Below are 27,469 nucleotides of genomic sequence, written 5' to 3' on the forward strand. Positions count from 1 at the left end.
CCGTAATAACCATAGCAACTGTAATAATAATGGAAATATGACTAATAATAGCAATAACAGCTTTAATAATAACAGAACTATGACTGCTAATAATAATTGGAGTGATGAGAGTCAAGCGGGCACATGGCGGCAGCAGCCAGGCGTACCAGGACCACGATCCACAGGAACCTGCGAGATGAGAAAGCACAAAGAAACTCCGGGGAAGATATAAAGTTAGTAACATGCGTTGGAGGGACATGACTGTGTAAAGATGGAGAGGGAGAGGAGGAAAGCTCAGTGCATCATGCAGTATCCAGCGTCATCCAGCCTAGGCCTATAGCAGCATAACTAGGGGCTGGTCAAGGCACGCCTGTTGAAGATTTCTTACATTTCTGGCTGACTATCCAACTAACCCTGAGTTAACATTTTCCTGTTAAGTATTGCAATTATTATACTGTCACTCACAATAAAAAATAGTAGCCAAAGCATATTAAGCTAGTTAGGGGAGATTTATTTAAAGTATTAAGTCAACATTTTACCTACTGGTTTACCCTCATTAAGTCAAGCTGAATCATGGATTTCTATTGTGTTACACAAAGGATTATTCAGGTAGCTTTGCACAGAGTACTTTTATATATTTGCTTAAACGTACAGATGTTAGACATGTTAAACTTGTGAGATATGGCCTCTTAGCTAGACTTCATGTGTTTCGTGTTGGCTATTTGTATATGTGCACACACGTGTGTGAATTGTTGTGTGTGTAAAGCAGCCGACATGACAGGCAGTACCTTCGATGAGGTTTCCCTGTGTGTGTGTGTGTGTGTGTGTGTATGTGTGTGTTTGTGTGCATTCTTGTGTGACAGAGTGCATTCATCTGTGTCTCGTCACGTTTTCATGCTCAGGTTAACCTTGTTAAGTGTACCTGGATCAGGTTGAGGACAGCATGTTCAGTATGTGACCGAAATTATTTTCCTGCAACCAAATCCAGACTGCTTTTCAAGAAAGACACACATACAAACACACACACACACATACTTGCACCACCCCCTCCTGCCTGTTAGTATGTGTGTTGAGTCTGTTATCAAAACTGGCTGACTGGCTGCCGAGTGAATCATATTACCCATTGTCACTGCTGGCCTCAGGATGTTGCTAATGACATACATATTTTTAGCTCTGTGGGCCGAGTTGCTCTCTGCATGTCTGTGTGTTTCAGTGCTGCGCCAAGCTTTTTTGGGGCCCTAAGCAGAATTCAATTCCCACCTAACGCTACCCAACCAACTAATGTTAGGAGCAAAGGCTATGATTTGGACAAAAGTAACTAAAAAAAGTTTTTGCATATGGCAAGGTTGAAGGATTTCCTGTGGTTTTAAAATGATTACTTTTCTATTTCTAGAAAAGTACTATTCCTTGCCATAAATTACATTTTATTGTAACCACAGACCGGCAGATAATTAATCAAAAATAATGTTTATTCTAGTTTTTGATGTCTTCCTTCCATAATCTTTCTTTTGTTCTCTCTGTAATGTTTATGGAACCACTTGCGGAGCTGAAACGTGGAAGAAAGCCTGATAGCTTATGTAACCTGTGTTAATGTTCCCGCATTCATTGTTAAACAAGGAGTGGCTTTTTGGGTTTTTCTAATTTGTTTTAGCACTGTGAGAGCGTGAGACCGTGTCTTAAAAGCGAGTGTCTCACACCAAAAGAGGGAAAGCTGGAAACCCTTGAATGATTCTATAGAACATTTCAGCACACAGCTGGTCTGTAAGCTGCCAGTTGAAATGTTGACTCAGTTATATTACCATAAAAACATAATTTTAAGGTCGGAATATTGGTACCACAGTTTATTGGAAGAGTTATGAGGTTTGGAGAAGGCTTATATATCACATTCACAAACACACTCATGCTAAAAGTCCAGGATTTGTGCAGGTGATTTTCCGGGGATCTAAATTCCCCGCATTCAACCTTGCGTACGGTAGCTGAATCTGGCTTTTGGCAGTTGGGCAGTTGGAGGACGCTATTCACAAACTAAAACTGTGAAATTTTGGGGCAAAAATTGGATTTTGAAAAGTGAAGAGGACCGGTGGATATTACACTGTCGGATCTCGCCCTGGGTATAGTGCAATGATTTGGTTCCGCTGTGATAAAGAAAGCAACTAAAGAAAATACAGAAGGCGCTGGTGCACCGTTTTGTTGTAGATAATTGGCACTTGTCAAGCCCTTGGTAAGATTTCTGGTGTTTTCCTGCTTGTTTTAGTCTTTGTCTAATTCCCTTAAGATACATTATGACTTGGTACAGAGAGCCACCACTGATCACACATTTTCACTGATTGAGAAAGTCAAAGAGGTCAAAGTCAAAGTGACGTTTGTTTGTGGAGATGGTCCCGTTTTAAGGAAACAACATGAATATAGTTCTTGAGCCTTTACTCGTCTTTGTGTTTGTTTGTTAATGTTCTAAGCTTATTTAACCAGTTTGCTGTCTTTTTCCAACACATTCCAAAGAGAGACTTCTAGTAAGCAATGACAGGAAAACCATTTAAGTTTCAAATCCTCTCACTCCAGCATTTATCATTAAGTGTTATTTTGTATGCTGTCAGTTGACTCTGTTTATTGCCAGGTCCTTTAAGCTGTTTACCCAGCATCTTTGCTCCTGTTGTTCTGCCTGTGCCTTCCACACAAAAGGCTGTAACTGATGACTTGTTGAGTCGCCCTATCTCAGCCAGCACAAAGCTGTGCCACGATAAGGCTTTTGCAAAGGCTGACTGCTGTCTGAAGAGGAACACAGCAGCAGAAGTGACCCCTGAAGGAACAATACCAGTGCATTCAAATCTATTAATTCTGCCTTTTCATTTCAGCAGCATCAAGGTCTGAATTTATTTCCACTTGAGTGTTTTTTCTTCTTTTATGTTTTTCTAAATAAAATGTGCTCAGCTGGAATATCAACCTTGGCTGAATTGAATCAGATTATAATTACTGACCCTATTTAGGAGCCTAGCAGTACACCACCAAATAGCTCCCACTGGTAACTGGTTGCCACATTACATACAATATACTGTAACCTGCCTAAAGTTCAATGGACAAGAACCACAGTTAGCAAGGCTCAATAGAGGCTCACACTTCAGGGCCCCCTAGCAGGTTAATCGAGCCCTGGTTCAACAGATGTTTTGTGACGAAAGATGAACAACTACGAAGACAGAGAGAGCATTGGTCAGCCTAAACGGGGCTGAACACTGGTGAATATTAGACTTGACTTCTCCAATGGGATACCTAGAGAGGCGGACTCAAATATTTGAGTCAAAATTAGGTCTGGATAGTCTGCTGTGAGACTTGACTACCTTAAGACTTGAGTTTGAATTGAGACTTTTCAAAATTCTGATCTCTTTTCCCTCATCAGTGAGTCCTACACCTGCTGTCTTGGAGCTCAGTCTTTCAACATAACTGAGACAATGGCTCACCTGTTTATACGCACATATTAGTGAATGCCCATCGTTCTTTCAATACATTACAATATAAAAACGTTTTCCTGTTAGCAGTCTTCATCTTCCCTTCTGCTGGTGCAATGCTACAACCCTCTTAGTGTGTTTTAGCCACCAGTAGATCAGTGGAATTGTGTGAAATTGTCAGCAGAAATATTTATTGCATCACCTTCATGTAAGCGTAACAAACAAAATGAGGACTCTCATAAAAAACATTGCTCCATAGCAAAACTAGAGGTCAAAAATCTCCACATGGTACCCTCAACTTCTTCACTTGACACTTGCTCTGAAAAACATGAAAGCAATTCTGAGGATGACCATGATGCCCTGTTTCTGCTTCACATAGAAGTGGACGTATGCATCAGGATAAGGTTTGCTAACACATCTCTAGCTTCCTTGATGCAAGTTTGTTTTCCAGTCTATGTTCTGCCCTCTAACAGTAAGCTGCAGCTTTAAATCTATTATAGCGTAGATACACATGTAGCTTTCTGCGGCACTGCTAACACCGTCGTAACATACAGGATACTTCGTTGCGTGCTGTTGTACTGATGCTGTAATTTTGAGGCCAATACTAATGTTGATATTTGAGAATTTGAAAAATCTAAAATTTGTAACAAATATTTCTTCAATTGGGACCAAGATATGTACTGAACAGGACATTTTGTTGTGTACTTATACTTGTCAGTGCTTAGACACTAGGATTCAATTCAATTCAATTTGTTTCCAGCTTGTACAGGTGCTCCATAGGGCCCAGTTGTTCACAGATGGGAAGACAGTGAGGGATCATGTCCTAGTTGCTGCGCTAGTGACCCCTAATGGCTGTTTGGGGGCTGTACAGAGAGGTTAGGATCTGCGGGGGATAGTCTGACCCTCAATACTGGCTGCACATTACTGGTGAAGATCATTGGCAGGTGAAAGAAGTGAACAACTTTAACACCACAGCAATGGTAACTGCATCCCATCAGCTGGGATATCTGACTTTCCCCATTAAATGGAATGCAGTATAAGCTTATCAAAATCTTCAAGACAAAGATGTGTTTGGAAAAAGTAGGTCTGTGCGTGTCAGTAAGTCAGATTTTCTCCAAGGTTCAGCTAGACCTCAAACAGAGCTGCTGCTAATCATATAAATCTCCACCCAACACTTTGTAATTACCCCAGAGGTATATTATTACATACTATTCATGGACTTAATTTTAAGTTTATGTTACTGTGGAAGTCATAAAGACAACTTTGAGAGTCCTCCACCCTCAGCTGCTGGCGAATGTGTTTGTGTGTGCGTGGCTGTGTCGCTGTATGTGTGGCAGGCAGTGTAGCTGCGGCAGGGAGAGCGGCAATTTCTCTCAGAAGTGAATTTTTTTTAGGAAGTGTGTGAGAGTGTTGTCAGAGCAGTGCCAGCTTGTGTTCAGAATTTCACAGTCGCTCTGAGCTCATAAAGTGTCCCATAACCAGCAGGGCCTGGAAGCACAGAAGCTACCGTATGGCTTCATCCCTGCGTGCTGCCGCTCACATAAATCTGGATTTACAATGGATTTCCTAATTTTACTGTTTTATTTCTACACCATAGTCATACTGAAGAATTGCAGTGTTTTGTAATATGACATCAATAGAGACCTCATTATTGTATGTGAACATGCATACTTGTGTGTGTGTGTGTAGTCTCTTTGTCAGTGAGAATGTGAATAGGAGGTTATCTGTCCCTGCCGCCAGTATGAGCCCCCTGCTGTGGATTGGAGCTGGGGGACATGAGAGCAGATATTGGCCACCACAGGAAAGCCAATGTCATGATTAAAGGCTGTTATCCACTGCCTTTTCATCGTTTTCTAAAATCTCACAGTCCTCACTGAAATACCAGAATTAGAGAAAAAAAACCCAAAGCTAAAGGTAATTCCTGGGCAGCTAAGTTGATAATATCTTTAATTTACACTCTACACACTGGTCGACAGTATTACCATGAATATATTTCAATGATGGCACACGTACAGTGTAATCGACTATATTAACATACTAAATGAATGGCCACAGAGAAAGTGTCAGGTGGCAGAGGGTTCGCCTCTTAAAGCGAGACTACTTTGCGTTTTAATGAACAACACATTCTTCGTCTTACAAGTGAAAAGTTAAACAGTGAATTTAGTTACAAAGCAGACCCTTTTTAAATTCATTACACTAGGGGTTTTGCTGCTACAGCCTTACTTGTACAACACCCCATAATGACAGACTCGAGGCTGTAATTGCTGCCAAAGGTGCATCAACAAAGTATTGAGCAAAGGCTGTGAATACTTATGTACATGTGATTTCTCAGGTTTTTTATTTTTAATAAATTTGCAAAAATCTCAAAAAAACTTTTTTCACGTTGTCATTATGGGGTGTTGTGTGTAGAATTTTGAGGGAAAAAATGAATTTAATCCATTTTGGTATAAGGCTGCAACATAACAAAATGTGGAAAAAGTGAAGCGCTGTGAATACTTTCCGGATGCACTGTATATTGCATACGTGTTGTAATTGCTTTTTTCTTACTGGATGGAGAGCTGAGTTTGGTCCAGCTGGCCTAGCTCTATTCTTCCAGTTGATTTTGGGGAGGGGAAATGCAGTCTGCAAGAAGGTAATGCTGATCAGAGCAGAAGACTCATATGTTGCAATTACACAGCTGGGATCACTATCATTTGTGGACACATCTAGAGTTCCAAGTGTCACATCAACAGGTCCCGCTCTTTACTCCCCAAAGCCGAGTGAGGAGGAAAACGTTTTGCTGCAGTGACCACGGGAACAACACTAGTTTCCTGAGGTACGTTGTCTTTTGGGATGGATGTGTTGCCTTTCTACCATTCCATTCCATTCTTTGTCTTTCCTTTTCAGTTTGATTTAGGTCCACATCTGTGTACTCCGGCGTGAATTGCAGTTGCAAAGCACAGATCAGCACTATAGACAGCTACAATTTTAAGAACCTTTTGCAGAATCATCCAATATTGACATTGTTGTCTGGCAATATGGTCAAATTGGGGAAAACAGAGCACAATTTTGTACAGTTACTCTTAAAAGGCATTTATGGTGTTGCAGTGATGGAAATAGCTGTGTGAAGAATGGCCACTTGAAGTACAGTGAGCATGATTGTCTTTTTTTTTTGAGTTACAAAATTTGTCAAAGAAGTGCTTCCGATGCTGCTTCAGACGCTGTCAAACGATAGATGAGCCTAGAAAAATTATGTTTGAAAAAGAATAACAAACCCTTTGATGTACCTGTATGAGTGTTGAACATCAGTGCCAATTTCCAGCTGCAGAGAGATGCTCTTTGATTCTGAGGGACTAGTGACACCAAAAAGTACTTTTTCTTGCTGTCTTATATCACTAAAAAAAAATCGAAGCTCAAAGCTCATTGTAAAAAATATAAGTTCTGTTATCTACATTTGGTCAGGTAATGCACTGAACCAGCTTTCACTGCCAAGTCAGGAGCCTTTATTCCCTGAGAAGGAAACATGTGAGCCCCCTCATGAGACAATCACATTCATAATGCATCAATGGGAATACAAGCAGGGTTACTTTGAACAGCCCTGTAATCACTCTCACATTTACTTCCACACCACCAAATGTGTGGGTCATTCCAGTTCCTGTAAGAATAGGAGAATAAATGCTGCCTCTGCATCACTGCAGTGAAAGTTCAAAGTGTTCCACATAAAAGGCTTCATAAATGCACAAACCCACTTGTTACTTTGGACAAATTGCAGCTTTTCTTACATAAATCCATAAACCCAATCAAAACGCATATTCACCTAATGATTTTACTGCAAGAATATCCACAGCACAGCAGATCTGACAAACAGTATCATGTTTGATGGCACAACACAAATGTGATATCTGACGTTTGTTCTTATTCTTTCAGGATCACCACGCAGGATGTTGCTGATTTGTTGCCGTGTGGTGCTGATGATCACAAGTTTCCTAACAGTGTCCAATTCAATCATTACGAAACTGAGGAAATGGAGTGATTCTTGTGGGTTTAGATTTTCTAAATGGCTGTTTTCACTGGAATAAACAATAATCCACGAGAATGTTCTGATGTCTGTTATTTGTTTTTCACATTGCACACAGTATGGTAATGTATTATTTTTCAATAACTGAACAGGTGTTGGTTATGTCTTACTTATTTTATCCTCCACAGGATTTTCGTTAAAGTCAAAGGGAAACTACAATTTATTACAACCTGGGTGAAACATGAGCAGTTAGATCAGACAGGTTGGAAACAAACCCCCAGTTTAGACCAACTTTTTTGGAAGAGAAAATGGTGGACAGTAAAATGATTTCCCAAACTGTTCGCTGTAAACATTTATCACAGTTTACAGACCCACTTTGAATTTGCCAGGAGCCAGGTTCAGTCAGGTTGCCGGCAAAGGTGGGCATGCATAGTGTCCTCGGGTTCTCAGTCAGATCCACCACTTGCTCCTCCCCAGCTCCGCCCTCTCGTCCAAGCATGATCACTTGTGGCTCAAAAAAAACAACAAGATGGCGACGGCCAAAATTCCAAACTCAAGGCTTCGAAACAATAGTCCACAAACCAATAGGTCATATCACAGCAGCTATGTCTACTTCTTTAATACAGTCTATGTGTAAAACCTAAAATGTCAGCAATCATCTTTCTACATTGTCTGAGTAGGACAATTTCTGATGGAGGAAATTATTGTGAAATTAAACTACTTTTTTTTCTTGGAGACTGTGGATTCCTACTGCTCTAAACCTGTCCACCACCAGGATTCCCCTTAAAGCAAGATTAAAACCAGATTAAATAAACACAGTGACTTCCATATGGCAATTTTGCTGCTTAAGTCATTAAATCTGCAGTAACTGCGACCACCAGAAGTCACACATTTGCTGAAACGGGAACTTCGCCAGCAAGAAGAAATGTAATCTTTCATTTTCTTTTGTTGCCGCTGCCGCTCAGGGATTAATGTGCTGCTCGATGAGATAATCATATGATTCCAATATGCAGAGGAGATTACCTGAGAGAAATGTTTACCAGTGATTACGATACAGCGGTGACCTGCGAGTGTGCACGGACACACATACACACAGCCAGATCGACTGCAGAGCATATGCACATGCTTGCATTCATAAACAGCAGACATATGGACAGAGATGAAGTGTGTTGGCAAGAATTATAGAGGGACAAGCAGCATTAGCAGCGTAAAGTCTAGCAAACAAACTGAATGAAATATAGGGCTGAGTGTGGCTCATTAAGTGCGCACTAGTGTGAACAGTGTATCTACATGCTAGATAGATAAGCCAGCGTATTACAGCTGACTGCACGTTGAAACTCCCACTTACTCTGTCACCAGCAGTCAAACAGCAAGCTAATAACATGATAAAATAAATGACAATTAATTATTATAGTGTTCCTTTATGCCCACATACTCTCACTGAGCTCTCCACATGGCAGCATGAGCTAATTAAATCTGATCAAAGCCAGCATCAGAATGCTGCACAGTTCACAGCAACTCAGCCAATTTTCTGGAGGTCATGCAATGGTAGGGGAATCTTCCTACCCATCTACGTTTCAATTCATTAATCTGCAGTAAACATTGTTAAGTCAAGTCATTAAATGAGTAATGTTTTATAGACTTTCATGTAGCTGTGGTCAGGAGGAACCTCCAGTCACTGCTGCAAACTTGGCAGCTTTGCAGTGAGCCTTTCACAAGATGAGAATTAGTGCCACTTTTTGGACAATGTGGAACAATATAACTGTTTATCTATCCAAAAAAGTCTGAGGATCAGCTGCGTATTTCCCATACACTGCACAGGTCCTCCAGTAAAAATGTGTCTGACAACTTCTAGTGGTTGTTTTGAGCAGCCTTGGAAAAGCTTCAACCTTAGCAGTGACCACATAGTGTTATGTGTTGAGTCTGTCGAGTGGAGATGAGACCGGGCGGCATGGTGGCGCAGTGGTTAGCACTGTCGCACGGGGAGGTAAAGCTGGTTAGAGCGGGTTGGGGCTCGGTCGCCATTGGTGTGTGAATGTGTGAGTGAATGGGTGAATTAGACTTAGCTGTAAAAAGCGCTATAGTGACACTCAGCTGTGATGTAACTAACCCTAACCCACTCAAAACAGTCCTTTGGATTTAGAAAAGTTTCAATGTGAAATAATGTAAAGCTGCCTAAATGTTGCATTATTTGGTTAGGTCTGCATGTCCTTACATATTGTGGAAGCAAAAGGATAAAAATCTGAAATCAACTTTAAAGCTGGTGTTCTGACAGACTACTCCACTGTGTAGACGTGACAGACCTCCTGCCATGCTCGTTCACCAGGGAGTTCTTTAGAATCACCTATTTGTACATGTCTTGCTGAGTCCTCTGCATTTCAATGTGATGTTCTAGGTGCCTTTGGTGGCCTCCCACTGTGAACTTGGAACACCCACTCTGAAATCCCCCTTGAGTCCACCGGGAGGTCTGAAGCAACCTGTGAAGGCCTCAGGTGTGAAGTTGGTCAGTGGCGGCTGAGAGAAATGAAGACATGCAACGTGTTTCTGGCAGCTCTGCTGCTTCCAAGCATCCAAGCTGGTGAGTTGAGTTTTTTTTTCTTTTTCTTTTTACTGATCTTTATTTTCACAGAAATAGTGGTAGCCGAGGACACTTGACATTGACATCAAATACAAATGCACTTAATACCACTAATCCACCAGTCAGTAAATAGATTCTACCACTTAATAAATCACTGTAATATCAAACTGATTCACAATACTCAGAGTGTAGAAAGCAAAATGTATCTGCATCTGATTTGAATAATATGAAATTAAATGTGTTAGTCCGTCTCTCAACACTTTCAGACTTCCCTACCCTGTCTGTGGTTGCTCTTTAAAATGGCTCACGAATTCATTGTTTCATTTTAAAAAAAGGCTCATTCATTTCCGTAGTTTTTAGCAGATGCTGCTTTTGTGGCAGAGAGGAGTAAGCTATATCAGGCTTTTGATACACAGGCAATATTTTGTAGCTTACATTCATTGTTTGGTTTGGCCTTTAATAGGATTTACCAATAACAATAAAAAAGACAAAATAATGCCAGTGTTACCCTTTAATGGGGTGTGTGCAGTCTTTCATACAGTGCGACTCAGTCGATGTTGACCATAAAGATAAGCACTACCACTAGCTGGCTACTGCACTCTTTTTCTTTCTGTCAGCTCTCTGTTGCCTTTATCACTTGGCTGCTCACTTTATGTTTGACTCATCACTGTACATTATTTCATTCAAAAATCTGCAGTGAAATGTATCCAAACGTAGCAGCTGCAGCATCTGCTCCATATGTAACATGACAACAGCAGCTGTCAAGAACTATGATGGATTAGTCCCTGAAACACACTGAATGCAGCACAAGGTGATTTTGATGCCAAAGCCTTGTAGCCTGATTGAGACTACTTTTAGGTGCAGTGCATGCAAGAAAACAAAACTCTGGGTCCACTTACTAGCCTTTTCCAGTGCTTTTCACAGCATCTCATGGTCTCTGCTGCAGAAAAAGTGGAACTCTTTTTTTTTTTTGTCAAAACTAAGGCATGTTTTCTTTCTTAATCCCAATGCAATGGCGGTGAGTGGAATTTTGTTTCCGGAAAACAAGATGTTGCTATTCAATCTTTTGAACATCAATGAGCACCACAAACTGTGTTCCTGTTACTATGAATAATCCAAGTTGTTTCTTCGTTAAAAAGTAGTTCAGGTCAAGGTTTTACAATAAAAATATCAATACATCCACTTTATACTCTCGAGTTTATACAGTATATACAGCAGAAAAAGTCTAGAACAAAAGAGGAAGTAAAGCTAGCCAAAGTGCAACACATATAGTTCCCAAAATGAAGAAGTGCTGTACTTCCTGTTAAAACACAGAACATTGAATTGTATGAGAAAGGTGCACCAATTTAACATGAAAATATATTTACTCCCTCAAAAATGTATTTTAGGAAAAGTAGGAGAAAAACATGAACAGATTTTGTGAACCCTCATAAGTAAAAGTATCTGCCTACTGTATACTAACAGGATTTTAAAGGGATTTTATTATGAAGCCCTGTTCATAATTTAGTGCAACAACTTGACACTACTACACAGGCAGCATATACTTTTTTTTAAAACATATCAGGCAAAACCATTTAGTAGTATATATAATTTAAAGGAGACAGGACTTGCAGAGACAATATCACAAAAGTGGACAAATAAAACGGCAGAAGAGCAGAGCCAAGTTGCCCTCCGTTGGAGTCTTCCTCTGCCCCCACCACCACCACCTGCCCTGTGGGTATCACTGCCGAGGCATTTTAATCTGAATTTCAACAATGGATTTTTTCCAAAGATGAGAGAAATTTTATTTTACAAATGAGATTTGGTAATGATTTATTTCAACCAATTACTGTCTTTTAAATTGTATCTCCCTCTTGCCTAAAAAATAGAGGAGGAGCAACCCCCACTTCCCCTATGGACCGGCCTCCTCTGATTTGAATGCACTTTCAAAGGCAACACACACACACACACACACACACACACACACACACATATATACACTGCAGGCTTGTGTTTGTCTGCTGTGTGGGAAAGTGGAATTCTTCTTCTTCTGACAGTCATGCAAACAGGCATCTAGCCAAGCAAGACCACAACTGATCCTGGCTCAGCCCTGTGTATGTGTTTGTGGAATAGTGCTCAAGGCATCAGAAAAGTTCTCCCACTATAAACTGAACACATAACTCCAATTCTCTCTCATTGGCTCTTTTTATTGCAGCTTTATTATAACTGCCAACAGAGGCTTCCCGAGCTGTAACCAAATCTTTCTAATCACAAACACAAGAACGTCTTAGTCTGAGGCAGATTGGCTTTTTATTGGAGGTTTAGTAATGGGGCTGCATCTCAATGAGAAGCTCAACACACAGATGAATGCAGTGACATCAATACAAAAGGAGCATCAGCGGAAGTAATAATATGAGATTTTTCGTATTGATTAATGAGCATTTTGTTCTTTGCTGGCCATCTGATATAAAAACGACTGTGACTTTTACCTCTTCAGATAAATTGGATTACATGCTTGTTTTATGGGTTTAGGAAACTCTTACCTTTGCTTTGAGTTATGTATTGTCATTGAATTAATGAGTTTGTTTCTGTTAGTTCCTGAACATCTGACATTTTAAGATGCATAGTTTTCATCTGACAGCAACACCCAGGGTCTTTTAGCTCTTTTCCTAGGTAAAATCATCTGCTGCATATATCTAGTTTGATTAGAATTAACAGAAAAACTGGGGAGTTAACTTGACAAGCAGGGACAGCCATGGATGAACAAAGAAAAGAGTGCCACCTAATGCCGGAATTAGACCACACCCCACATTGTCAGTTTAGGTGATTATAGTGACTTAAATTCCTGCCATGACTCGGCAAGAGACATGTTAGACAGGTCCACAGGGTCCAGAAGGAGGGTACACAGACCTCCACAATAACAACCATGTGATACCAAGTATCATGGAGTACAGCACAGACGTCGTCAAACCACTTGAGAAAAGAATTTTGACAGAGTAATTCTTCCATTAATGCCTCGTGAGGCTTTCAAGACACAGAATCGGTTGTCTTCCACAGTGATGCACCACATGGAATAACCTGGCAAATTGTCCTACCCGACACCCCATGTCTGTTGAATTGGGCCATTATCAGGCTGATATGTTGTAGTAAAAATCCCAAACTGGCCCGATTGTCATTGGCAGGTGATCTATGGGAAGCTCAGACAACGGACAACATTAGTTCATACGACGACAACATTAATTACCACTATTAAATAGCAATCTAAAACAGAATGAGGAGATAGACTGATCATTTGGCAAAATGGATCGTCTTTTTGTAACTTTGAGTTTTATAATGCAAATTTAATGGATTCATTTATGATATATTTTTCAAATGTATCAGTTTATTAGCTGTGTATAATTTGACACTGTTGGTTAGAATAATAATGTTTTCCAGTGTTTGGAGTACTGCCAATTTCAGATTCTGCCACAGCATCTGCACACCACAGCCACACCACTTCCACTTTTTTTTACAACAAAAATAGCTATATAAAGCTGAAAAAAGTGAGGGTCCATCAACACCACACTTAAGGGTCAAGTGGTTTTAGTTTTAGTCATAGTCATTTAGTCATATGATAACAGGTGGTCATACATGGGGTACCTTAATTAAAACCCAGGTACAAGGAGTGGATAATGAGAACTGTGCCCTGATTCAAGAATAGGACAGTGACCACTGTATAGTAGGGACTGTCAGAACATCCGGCCAGTCTTCAAGTTACAAGCAGTCAGAACTAACCACCAATCATTCAACACCCTGAGATCTCTGCTGTTACATCCTAAAGACAGGACGCGTCCGCCACCCTGGTGTATGGCATAATCATGTCATCACATGTAACAACGGTTGGGCTACGGCTGGGTACACCTTGGACAGGTTGCCAGTTTATCACAGGGCTGACCACATAGAGACAGACGAACCATTCACACACACACTCGCACATACAGGCAATATAGAGTCATCAATTAACCAAACTTGCAACACTAGTGTCTCTAGGCTCAACATGCAAAGATGGATAGTTTACGAATATAATAGAGGAGGAAAGGGGAATAGTGTCTTGGATTCATAGTAGGGCTGCAGACAAACACTGCAGACAGACACTGAGCCAAACAGCCATCACTCACAGACAGCAGAAACCAGCTGATGGCACGTCACCACCAATCAATCTGTGTTGACCCTCTGGGAAATCTACTTGACAATTCAGGTCCCTAGCCAGCCAATGCCATTGACGGATTCATTAGTTGGCAGGGAGATGAGGTGACCACCACACACACACACACACCAGAGAGCAATAGATTGAAACTCTTTTGGGCAGAGTGAAACAGTTACACACAGTATCTCAGTGCTATCCTGACATTAACAGACACAAACTAAATGGGTTTATCAGTCACTCTTGAGTGAGCAATCCAATAACCTTGTGTGCTATTTTATCCCATTTAGATAGTTGGGGAGCTGAGGAAGTTACAGAGTAGACAAGGAATGACACTCATTTATAATAATGACATTAATTCTACCTCATGATTTTGAAGCATTTCCCACATTGCCTTTCAACTGCCTCAATCAAACTTGTACTTACCTGTTGCTTTCAATAAAAGTTGACAGGTTAGTCAGTATATAGTGTATATAAATATGAATGCCACCATGCCTCTATGAAAGATTTCTTTGTTGATTGCCGGTGCCAAATAATGAGTCAAGAAAGATTCTTGATTCTGAGGGTCTGACATAAACCTGTTTTTTACCCTGATGCCTATTTTCTGCCCAAAACATGTCTAAGTGTTTTGTATTTCAGATTTGTCCTGTAAAAAGCAATGTTCCAGCAATACAAGATTTCGCCAAGGCTACAATAAAGTCTGATAAGCATGCTGTAAAAGGTTTCATTTGCTCTAAAAGTAACTGAATGTTTTCCATCAATTCTTTTGATTCATTCACACTAGAGTGGATGGAAGGTTGCTACAAGGTTGCTTGTTGATATAGTAAAGGCCAGAGAGAGACAAGAGAAAAGGTGTCTCATGGCCACATTTCATTTCATTACTTGTATTCTTGTAAGGAGAATCTATTTATTTAGTCACTGCTTTGCCTGTACGTCCATGACTTGCACTTGTAGTAGGCCATCCATCCATTTTCTCTTGCTTATCCGTGGCCGTAGATTGACAGGTAAATTGAAGGCTTTTTTCTCCAGGTCAGCTCACTCTTCCCGACAATGTCCCGGTACAATGCCCACATTACTGCTGATGCTGCATCAATCTGCCTGTCGCTTTCACGCTTCATATTACCCTCACTTGTGTACAAGAGCCCGAGATACTTGAACTCCTTCACTAGGGGCAACCCACTCCCAACCCAGAGGGAGCAATCCTCTATTATCCGGCAGAGAACCATGGTGTTGGAGGTTCTGACTCTCATCCAACTGTAAACCGCTCCAGTGTGTACTGAAGGTCATGGTCTGATGAAGCCAACAGAACCACATCATCTGCAAAGGAGAAAAGCAATTCTGAGGTCCCCAAACTGGACACTGTCCTTCCCTCTGCCTTGAGACAGGGCCAACCCTGGCAGGGCCCAACACCCACTTAAAAATTCCTGCCGAGGATACAGACACAGCTCTCACTCCGGTTATATAAGGACTGGATCGCTCGTAGCAACATCCCCGGTACCCCATACCCACGCAGCAGCGCCCACAAGACTCCCCAGGAGAGTCCAAAAAATCCAAAAAACGCATGTAGACTGGAAACTCCCATGACCTCTTTAATAATCCTTTTTGGATATATTTATAATCTATCTATAATTTGTAATCCTGATTGTTCATGCTGTAAATGTTGGTCTATTCTGTACACACGACATGCTAAAGGGAGTTTTTCCTTATCCAAATCAAGGATAGGGGTTGCTGTTGTACGTTGTACAGATTGTAAAGCCCCTTGAGGCAAATTTATGATTTGTGATATTGGGCTATATAAATATTTCTGACTTGACTTGACCAGTGGTTCCCAACATATGGGTCAGGCCCCTTCTAATTCAATTTTGTTTATATAGCGTCAAATCACAACAAAAGTTATCTCATGACACTCATAGAGCAAGTCTAGACCCCACTCTTCCAAGGAATCGCAAGATAAATTTGGGGGGATTGTGAGAGGACTAATCAGGTAGGAAAGATGAAAAAACAAAAAAATTGCCACACAATTTATTTTGTATTCATTCTTCACTTTCCACTAATGTTTTGGTGAAATAATGTATAATTGTACCTCTTTAGGCCTCAAACAGTTATTTAATGAAACCATTTTAGAAGTTTAGAAGATAAATGTCTCTGCTGCTCTGCATGTTAAGCTGCTAACAACTCAGACATCTGAAACGTGACATGGGTTCTCAACTAGACACTGTTTTATGAGTACTCACACGGCAAAGATTTTGGGAACCACTGGTTTAATCATGAATAATGTATTTTATAAGCGTATCATATGTACTTTTATGTAGAATGTTGATATCAGTGGTAACCAGCAACTGCAACTGTAAAATGTATCTAGTGGAGTAAAAAGTGCATTATTTTTCACTGAAATGTAGTGGAGTAGAAGTATGAAGTGGCATAAAATGGAAATACTTAGAAGAAAAGAGAATAATTGTACTTAAGTACTGTACTTGAGTATACGTCCTTGGTTACCATGGATGCGTTCATCTGTGTTCAGCGCCTTCACAAGTTGAATGTGTGTATTTTGTGGCTCCTTGCAGTGTGTCCAGATAAGGAGCCAGGACTGCAGCCATGGATGCCGGGACACAGTGAAGACCACCGTGTAACAATCGGTTATGGCAGGAAGGTCCTCCTCACAACGTCAGCTACGGTCCACTCCATTGAGATTCTCAATGGAGGCAAGTTAGACAAATTCATCTTGTGTTCATATTTCTTTAAAATCACAGTGAAATGGTAGAGCTTCTTTATCCTCTGTAATGTGACATTTCTGAGTGAAGTAGAATATGTGGGTGGGATATAGTTAACAAAGGGGATTTAAATCAAATCCTTCAATTTGACTGGATTGCTTAAAAGTGTGGGTTAACAAAAATAGCTTGATATGGAGTGGTAGAGAGTACAGTGCTGTACAGAACCTCACCTGCCTTGTTAGATCAGGGGGAACAGAGAAATTAATAAATAATAAATTAGGGCTCCACCACAGTACTCTGGAAACACAAACACAGTTTTTGCCTCCGTCTGTGATATTGCTATGCTAGCTATGACCCACAATGTAACGATAAAGTGTAGTTTTATAAAATTGATCAAAATTGATTGATTGGGGTATCCAAGTTTATTCCAATCAAATGTGATCAAGGTTCAATTTTATATCAGTGATCAAGATGAGTCACCAGGAATACTGTAACATTTTGACAAGAAGGGAAAAAAGGGATTTTGATATGAAAACACTCGTTTTACATGTATTTAGCATATACATATAATTAACATAGAACTTTAGAAATGTTGTTATTTCACCATGTCTGCTCAACAGAGCATTCAATTGAGGCAGAGCACTGAAGTCGCGCTCACATCAGCTGATCGCCAGTTGTTTCATGCTTGGTATCATTGGTTCACTGATGCATTATTTCTTATGCCTCACTACCAGCTCATAAGTAACATCCTGTCCAATTCATTAAAGTGAATAGGACAGGATGCTCACACTACTACTCTGATATCTTCATGCCAAGACTCCTTGCTCAATTCTTTACCTGAAAATTCCATACATTTTCCACTTAGTAAACTAAAGGTAAATAAAGGATATAACTGATTAACATATTAAGGTATAGTTAATGCAATATCTGCTTGTTTTAAGGGATTTGTTTGTTTAAACATTTAACCCTGTAAAAGAAAAAACCTTTCAGACTAATTAAGGGATAAATTAAGGATATTTTAAGGGATTGTTGTTTGGTATTGTTTAATAGTGTTGACTTGCTAAGATATAGTGTTCATGTATATATACAGCTATTTCTGATTCTATAGTATGTATTATGGGGCATTAGTTCCCCCAACAGAATCCTCATCACGGCTCAGATTCTTTGATAGCTCCCTCAAAGAGCAGAGCTTTTTCCGCCACATTTAACTGTAGAGTAATTTTCTATAAATGGTCAATTCCTTGACAGAAGCGTCTCATACCAAATAATCTTTCAAAGTGAAAAGATTTCAATGAATTATTGAAAGTATTATGCAAAGGCACAAAAAAGTCATACTATTTATGAAACAAAATGTGGTGAAAGCAGGGCCTCAGCCTTTCAATGAAAAGTAGCACATACAGGAGATTATGTTCAACAGCTATTCACCACTTCACTACTGAACTGGAATCATTGGATTGCAGACCTGGTAACACAGGTGGTTGGCCAGCTACATCTGCTGTGTGTGTGTGTATGGGTGTGTGTGGACAGCCTGAGCCTAGGGCCATAAATGGTTGGAAGACAGGAGGTGTCTGAGGGCACTGGGGCATGAAAGACCTGCCAGGAGGCTTCATCACTTCCCCTCTCCCTCTCTCTTCCCTGTAGGGAAGCTGGTGATTGCTGACACCAATCGGCCCATACTGCTTCGAACAAAACACATTCTGATTGGGAACAAAGGGGAGCTTCACATTGGAGGCCCAGACTGCCCTTATAAAGGCAACCTCACCATCTCCCTTTTTGGAAGGTACAGTTGTATGAAGTTGACATGAAGACAAAGTGATACACAGTGATGCTAATCAACATATTAACATAGGTTATAGTCAGTTTAATATCTCATTATCAACCAATATAAATGTTATATGATATTCTGAACCTATACTGGCCTGTCATTAAAATTCTGATCCATCTCGTCAATGTGGTCCTTCTCTAAAATGAAGAATGTAATTTAATTTAATTGATTACATATTTGTTGTAATATGGTTGAATATTCCATTAGATGTATATTGGACATGTAACCTTAAAGTATAAGCCATGAGCCCATGAGGAGACCAAAACCAACAATTAATTGATGCCGCAAATAAGTATAGCCTTAATGCCGATCCAGGACCGTCACAAACATTTATTATGCAGAAAAAAAAGATGAAAATACAAACTCACCAGGTAGTGAGTCAGTTTTCTATGGACTTCAGTCTGGCAGGCACAAAGTAACACAAAACAATTTACTCTGACCATGACAGGTGCCTTCCATTAAAGTCAGTACAAACTATGTCAAATCAAAAATGGTCCAGCATGGCTTCAGAAAGTGTGATACAAACCTGGATCAGGACTAGTAAAGCCTAGCTTATTCCTCTATCTGCCTCTGATAATAGTCCCTAACATCCACTATTTCCTCCTGTATGAGTAACGCATGCTAAAAACTACTATGGACAGCTCAACCTTTATAAAGTTTTTTTTACTATATATAGAGTGCTGCAGGAATGAGTGCTGAAACCCAGAAATGAGTTCGCATTTTTACACTTCCTGTTCCCTCGCCTGGAAGTCAGTGGGTTTTTTGAATGGATTTTTGGTTAGATGCCTGAAATAAGGTCTGTGGTTAACACAAGCTTAAGAGATTTCCACGTTTTGCTCTACGAAATAAATACGTCAGTAGATACCCCACTTCTACATTTTGACGGTTTTTACGTGTCTTAAAAAAAGCGGTTGCTAACAAGTGGCTAAATGAGACTACAGAGGTTGTCGCGGACGTTAAACGTTATCTACTATCTAGTGTTTATACTCTATATCTATCTGTCTATATATCTATATCTATCTATATTCTCTTCAAAGTGAAGCTTAGTGGTGGTGACGTTGAAGTCATGCGACCGTGGTGTAGTTCCTTTATAGCCTAATGTTAGCTTTTTATTTCTGGCGATTCCATTTATGCTTCAAAAATCATAAAAGTGGTGTTCATTAGTGAAGATTATCTTGCTGAACAAAACGTATAAGTGTCATAAACTTTTGTTTTGCCACAGAGCTTATCTTCTGCAATAATTCAAAATCTCATAGAAAAATCCCATTGGCATTTTGTCGAGGCAACCAGGGCGATGCTAACATCCGAATTGGCCAACAAAAATACGTAATCCCTGCAACACATTATTTGTATGCTGTTTTTAACCATTCTAGCAGCATGGCTCTCGGACTGGCACTGTTGGCAGGTCATGAAATTTTGTTAAAACTTCAAAGATCCCCAGTAGATGAAATCTACTGACTTTGTTTGTACTCTGACTTTTCTTTTAGTGCCACCATCAGGTCATCATTTGTGGTTTAAAGTGAAATGTCTCAACAGCTGTTAATTGGATGGCCATGGAATACGCTACACACAATCACTAATGGCACCCCCATCAGCCTCAGCTGTACTTTGAGTTTAGTGCTAATTAGGAAATATATGCTAACATGCTAAACTACGACGGTTTATGTGGAAAGAATACCTGCTTAACATCAGCATGTTAGCATTGTAATTGTGAGTATGCTGACATTAGCATTTATCTCAAAGCACTGCTCTGGCTAAGCTCAAAGCACTGCTCTGGCTAAGTTCAACTTCACAGACTCTTAGCATGGCTTTAGAGTCTTGATAAAGATTTATGTCTTTAGTACAAACCAATGGACCTAGGGCTGAGTGCCACAGACAGGGTCGGGAAGTCGGAAGGCTTTGAGGGTGGGGCTAACACATTGTTGGTCTTGATCTTTTCAAGGGATTTGTAGACAGTCCCCAAGTTTAAGTCCGGCTTTATTACATGTCTACCCCCACTCTCCCCCTGTTTTTCCTGTCACTCATTACTACCAACTACCATGAAGACAAAATGGCATAATTCTTTTGAAAAAATCTTCAAAATGACCGCATGCATGCAAGCATACTTCCTTGTCTTGATTGTTACTCGTATTAAAACGTTTTCTTTCACACTGTTCTTAGATTGGATGACAGTGATGAGGAACACAGCTACTTTGGGAGGAAGTACATTGGCGTGGGGACAGGAGGGACACTAGAGATCCACGGAGAGAAGAAGCTGTCATGGACGTTCCTCAACAAGACCCTCCACCCTGGAGAAAGTAACCAAAACAACTACCTGTTCCAAAGAAGCTGGGGGAACCGAGGCATCATTATCCACGTCATCGACCCCAAGACCGGTGAGGTGCTGCACAATGACAGGTAAGGGTCCCCTCAAAGCAGAGGCTGCTGAACAATCATGAGACTCTTAATTAGAACAGAAATGATGTGGTGGCTGACATCTCATAAGCTGTGTTACCACAGGCTTGTAATGAAGGTCCAATGGTTCTGGCACTGTTTGATGAAGGCATGTACAATTTAGAAATCAATGCAGTTCTTAATATCCTTACATGATTAGTTATCCATTACATTTTTATTCCAAATGGAGGTCAGATTAATGCTTATTACAACACAGTTTATATGCAGACTGAGTCGGCTGCTGTGAGAGAAAACAATGAAACAATAATCATAAAATGGATATACAGCAAACATTGCTTTGAAGTGAGATAGTGTTTTACTAGTGGATGTCATGTTCAGCTTCTTGGTGTTTTGCTCTTGAGCTCATGAGAGGTTATTTTTATAGCACTTGACATTATGGGGCGCTACATGTACATTAAAGTTCAACTGAAATCACAAATTCAATTATTTTTTTCTTATAGATTTATTGTTAATGTATTTTTATATTTGAAATAAAGAAAAGGGTTTTTGGAGAGTCTCCAAGCCTCTGATAGGCTTTTCACACTGCATATTCTTACCCCCGTTTCACACTGGCACCTGCCTTTTTAGTTAATTCTCAGGGGATTTAATTTTCTGTAGACATTCATGAGGCATCATTTGACACAGTTCATTCAGTGTTTTATGTCCTTTTACATTCCTATGTGTGTACATTCAATGTATTAAGTCCATGAGTATGTGCACATGCCCTTTCTATAAATATGGTAGCCTCACTTCTAAACCTGACAATATTAATTTGAACAAATGTCAGTGAGCATCTGCATTGTTGCAGTGCCTGCAAGTAGTTTTTCTTATTTACTCTTTATTTGAATAAAAGACACAATAATGATTTTGTTTCTTTGCCCTGTTCCCTTTACTCCCACAGGTTTGACACATACCGTAGTAAGGATGAGAGTCGTCGCCTTGCAAAGTATGTGGATGGTGTGGAGGCGGGGCTCATACTGGCCATGGTGGTCAACGATGAGGGCTCCAACAACTTGGAGGACTCTGCCAAGAAGAGCCTCTACAGGCTGGGCAGCCAGCACATCAGCAGTCTGGGATTTCGGTGAGCTACTGAAACTGAACTTGTTTTTGAAATGAAATGATGTCATTTTAGCTTCTGGGAACTTGTGATGGAAATATTCATTTTGATTTTCAAAACTATTATTCATAATGAAAAAATATCCGCATAGATGAATCAATATGACAATAATTGGTAGTCACACCCTGCTGATCAGGACTGTGAGCTCAACATCTGTGCTCACTACTTCCAATACACACTCATAGGTATTCAGGTCACACCATGTCGGGAAAGAAAATGTGCTCCCAGCACTGTATTGTCTGGAGCATTCTTTTTATTGATATCTGTGAATTAATGAAAAAATGTCACAACCTAAGGTGAGTTGCAGTGTATAGTTGTCTTTTTCTAATTAATCCCGGCAGCTTTTGGGGACCTCTTGGTACTTATTGATATTCAATGAACAGTGTAACATTTTTAAAAATATATATAAACTCAACGACCACTTTATTAGATACCATCTATTGCAAATCAATACAACTGCTCTACCATAAATTTTACCTTCACAAAGTTTATGTTCTCAAAAATGTGTAAATGGTCATAGTTAAATGTGGTGTTGTACTGGACTACCTTATATTGAAGGTGTTTCACATTTTTTGTCCTCCCTATTTACATATATGAAGGGGGCAGAACATTATAACTTAGACAGTGTCAACAAAAACTGATTATTGGCATTATAAAAGTAGGCTTTATGACAGAATGGTTGTATAAATTGTACGGGTGTACCTAATAATAAGTGTATGTAGCCTGGAAAAACACCGTTCAGCTGTGGATTTAGTGCTATACCAATGCAAAGTATAACTTTATTTGACAATTGGAATCCAGAGGTGTTTCCAAGCCAGATGAGATATATCACCTCTCCAGCGTGTTCTGGGTCTACCCTGGGGTGTCCTACCAGTTTGACATGCCTGCAAAATCTCTAAAGCAAGGTGCCCAGGAGGCATCCTGATCAGATGCCTGAACCACGTCAACTGGCATTAAAAATGGGAGCCACCAGTCTGCCATTCTGCAGGTACTGTCCCTGACCTCCATGAGACATTGAAGAGGCATGTCAGCCAAGACAGCCCAACAATGTCCAGAGCCTTCAGCATTTCAGGATGAATCTCATTCACACCTGGCACCTTGCTGCTGAGGAGCTTCTTAACTACCCCAGAGACCTTTGCCAGGGATATGGGTGAGGCTTCTCTCAAGTCTTAAAACTCTGCCTCCTCCACAGACGACTCGTTGGTTGGGTTCAGGAATTTCTCAAAGTTCTCTTTCCACCACTTGACAATATCCCCAGTGAGGGTCACTGGTGAACACAGCCTCAGCCAAGCCCTGCTTTCCCTTCATCATGGTTTGTCAGAACTTTCTTGTGGCCAACCAAAAGCCCTTCTCCATAGCCTCCCCAAAGTCCTCCCACACCCAGATTTTTGCTTTGGTGTCCACCACAGCCACAGTCCTTCTGGCCTCTGCTGCTACAGGGGACCCTTGGGCCAACCAAGCCCAAATGGCCTCCTTCTTCACCTTATCTGCCTCTACTTCACCATCTTAGCTGCTAGGAGTTGTGGTCAGAAGGCCGTCAGTGCTTGTCGTGGCATCCTGCCTCCACAATAAGGGCTTTGAACATGGCCCATTCGGATTCCATGTTCCTAGCCTCCCCCGTTGCATGGGGAAAGGTCTTCTGGAGGTGGAAGTAAAAGACGTCGTGGACAGAGGCCTCAGCCACACGTTCCCAGTTCACCCTCACTACACGTTTGGGTTTACCAGGTCATATCTAACCATAAAAGAGTTAATAATGCGGTAGTCACTTTGCAAGATCAGATATGTTGATGGAAAACAAATTAAATATGTTTGTTGTTGTAACTTAACAACATTTCCTCATTAAGTTAATAGAAAACGTAATTCAGGCTGCATTATGTGTCCTGCAAACCTTATGTGCTGTTGCTAATTAGCTATATATGTATATATGTATATATATAAATGAAATTTCTACAAGATAGGGTTGCAAGGTATGACAAGTGGCTAAGGTTAGCAAAGCTTGTAACATAAAGCTGCATTACTTTTTTTTAGGTGCAGCGGAATGAGCTATAAACAAAATATTGACGTGTAAAGTTGTATGGCAAATGTGTTGGCAAACAGTTGCCTCTTTATACATCCAGCAGACACAGAGCAACAGCTGTGTGCATGTCTACCCGATGAATCTAACTGGAAGAGTTTGTGGAAGTTTGCTCAGCACAACCTTGCAACAAGGATTTAGACACAAAAAAAATCAAGCAAGGGCTTGATAAACTCAAAAAGGTGGATGTATGTTATTTAATGTACATACAGTCTGCATATGCGCATTTGCACACACACACACACACACACACACTCCCACTTGTAATGGAATGAAGTGGCAGCTAATCCTGTTGTTTGTGCTTTAGTGATGCTTTATCTCACTCAGCAGAGAATGTTTAGGGGAAAAAGCTTGGCCTGTCAGTGTGTGTGTGTGTGTGTGTGTGTGTGTGTGTTAGTATGTCAGGAATGCATGGGAAGTGGAAACGGAATCTTGCAATAATAAAAAAAAAAAAGTCCTTGGAGTTGTCTCAAAGTTTCTGACATAAGGGGTATCAGAGTGGATAAGAATGTGTACACTTGTACACTGACGCATTCCTCCAACAAGACTCAACTGTGCTCTTTTGTTTTTCAGGAAAAAGAATGCAGTACTGTTTGATAGGCGACTTTGCTTTGTATACCACAAGCTTGTGTGAGTCTGTTTTGTTTTTGCGCAGTCCCAGTCTACCAACTACAAAAGCAGAGGCCTTGTTGTGGGCTGAAGGAAGATGCTGGTGAATCTTGGCAGTGTAGGCTCTGTGGTTAACCTCTGATCCAGGCGGTGTTATGAAACTTAATGCCGTTGAGGAGACCGCAGGAAACGCTGAGAGATTTTCATAAACACCCTGAGGTTGGAGCGCAAGTTAACATTCCCTTTCCCAATTTGTACTTGTCTCCATGGCTGTGGATGCTGTGGAGGAGAGAGTAAATGGATGGGAGCGATGGTGAGGCGACGGAGAGATTCCTGCCTAATGACTCTTGTCGCCTTCTCTTCTGACACTATTGCCAAACAGGCCAACACTGGAGTCATCAGGAGAGAGAGGCTGGGTAATTTGCGGCACACCCAGAGACATTATAATAAGCTGGAATTTAAGAGCCAGTGTAGACTCTGCAATGCATTTTCGGTTATGTAATTTGCATATGTTTACTGCAGCTGCCAAGGTGGTGCTGGTGGCAGCACGGATAAACACAGCAACACACCTCTGGTGCTGCTTTTTTTTCCCAAAGCTCAGCAAAGATTAACTTAAACTCAGTCAGGGAACGTATACAGATTTGGTTTAAAGTTGTGGGGTATTATTTGGGTAGTCAAGTCAAGTCAGTTTTTATTTATATAGCCCAATATCACAAATCACAAATTTGCCTCAAGGGGCTTTACCAACCTAATTGTGTTGGCGTCATATAAGTTGGATGTTGGATTCTGGGTTTACTTTACTTACCCTCTAATCATACGTTCCTGTTTTAATATAGTAGACAGGAACATTTTATTTACTCACTGTACAGAATGACCATAGTAAATAAGCAGCAATTCTCAAGTGTTAATGATCTATGTCAATGTCTCTGCGACCTCAATGACTATTGAGACACTGCAAGGCTGGCCCTTCTGGATGTATTCAGCGGCAATGCCCCCCTATACTACTAAACTACCGACCATATGTTCAGCACTTAAAGGTTAAAGGTGCCCTGTGGAGTTTTCTTGTAAACAAACAAAAATTATGTTCACACTCAGTGTCACTCACCAAAATGTGTTGTGTGTATCCTTGGGCTCTAACAAATGTGTTGGATGCATTTCCTTTCTCATAAAATATTTGTAAAGCCATTTTAAATCTAAACCACATTTTCACTCCCACATTTACTAGCTTGCAGTCTTCTTCTTTACTTCCATTGCTGCCACCTGTAGGTCAGTGAAAAAGTGTGAAACCATTGGGTGTCACCCACGTGGGCAAACGTGCATGCGCTCATAAAAACCGCTCCATAGCACTACAAAGACTCCAGACAGTATCTCCAACAATTAAGTGAACACTAGTGCATGAGACCTCCCCCAGGAAACTTTCAAAATATATGTCATGTTCACCCCACTCTCCCAATGAGGTACTAACCGTGGTTATCTCCCACCGCCTTACCACCTTCCCTCTACCACCATATCCACTCTCACCTTCTCCATTCCATTGCTCCTGACCTCTCTCCTTTCCATACCCACTTGCTACTCCCTGGCTACGAGGGGGGTCCAGCTACCACTCAACGAAATCACGACTGTTTACTGTCAAGCTCCCACTTGGCATCAGGACAGCAGAAACTCGACACATCTTCCGTTGCACCTTGGCCCATTTCAGCCCCAGTTCAGCATGTTTGAAGTTGATGTACTTGCAGGATTCTTGGGGTTGTATCCACATGGTTGAATGCACTTATTGTAAGTCACTTTGGACAAAAGTGCCAGCTAAATAAATGTGATGTAATGTAACATTATACAGTATACTGAAAATATTCATCTTCATCTCCCCAACACCAATGTCAAACCTCCCTTTAGACTGTTACACAATTTACGCACACACCTCTATTCACACATACATGGTGACATCTTTGACACAACCATGGAATCACACTCATATGCACACAGTTATCTCTGTTCTTCCCTGACAGCCAGCATGTCATTACCTGAGTGATGCATGCTGGTATAGCTCATTTAATTACCCAGACTCCCCACTTGTGGATGTCAGCCGCTCACTCTTTTCGTGAACATCATTAGAAATACAATGCTGCCAACTGTGTGTGTGTGTGTGCAGTCTAGTGTAGATGTTCCTGATTTTTTTGATTGTTCTGTTGCTTCTATCTATATGCCTTCTTCGTTTTCCGTTCCTGGCTCATCTCATCAGACTCAGAGTCAGAATCAGAAATACTTTATTGATCCCCGGGGGGGGAATTATACAGTACCGGTGCTCCCATTCAAGAGTAGAAAGTAGCATAAATTTAGAAATAAGAGTATGTACAAAAATCCACTCCCACTGAAGGTGCTCTTGTGCCTGACCAGTACGTCATGGAGAGGATATGAGACATTGTCCAAGGTGACCCGCAGCTTGGACAGCATCCTCCTCTCTGACACCACCGTCAGAGAGTCCAGCTCCACCCTTGCGGATCAGTTTATTGAGTCTGTTGGAGTCTGCTACCCTCAGCCTGCTGC

The 27,469-nt window shown here is 40.7% G+C and overlaps 1 protein-coding gene across 1 annotated transcript in view; it reads left to right on the forward strand.

The window, feature by feature from the left end:
- The window catches only part of cemip (cell migration inducing hyaluronidase 1), a 105,647-nt gene that overhangs the window by 25,171 nt on the left and 53,007 nt on the right, over window positions 1-27,469 (forward strand). Inside the window, 6 exon segments of the mRNA XM_070904577.1 lie at window positions 9,812-9,926; window positions 9,929-9,994; window positions 16,721-16,858; window positions 18,509-18,647; window positions 20,853-21,089; window positions 22,027-22,206. Of these exon segments, the coding sequence (XP_070760678.1) occupies window positions 9,812-9,926; window positions 9,929-9,994; window positions 16,721-16,858; window positions 18,509-18,647; window positions 20,853-21,089; window positions 22,027-22,206 (875 nt within the window).

Source organism: Enoplosus armatus, chromosome 1 (genome assembly GCF_043641665.1).
Source record: "Enoplosus armatus isolate fEnoArm2 chromosome 1, fEnoArm2.hap1, whole genome shotgun sequence".
NCBI lineage: Eukaryota > Metazoa > Chordata > Actinopteri > Centrarchiformes > Enoplosidae > Enoplosus > Enoplosus armatus.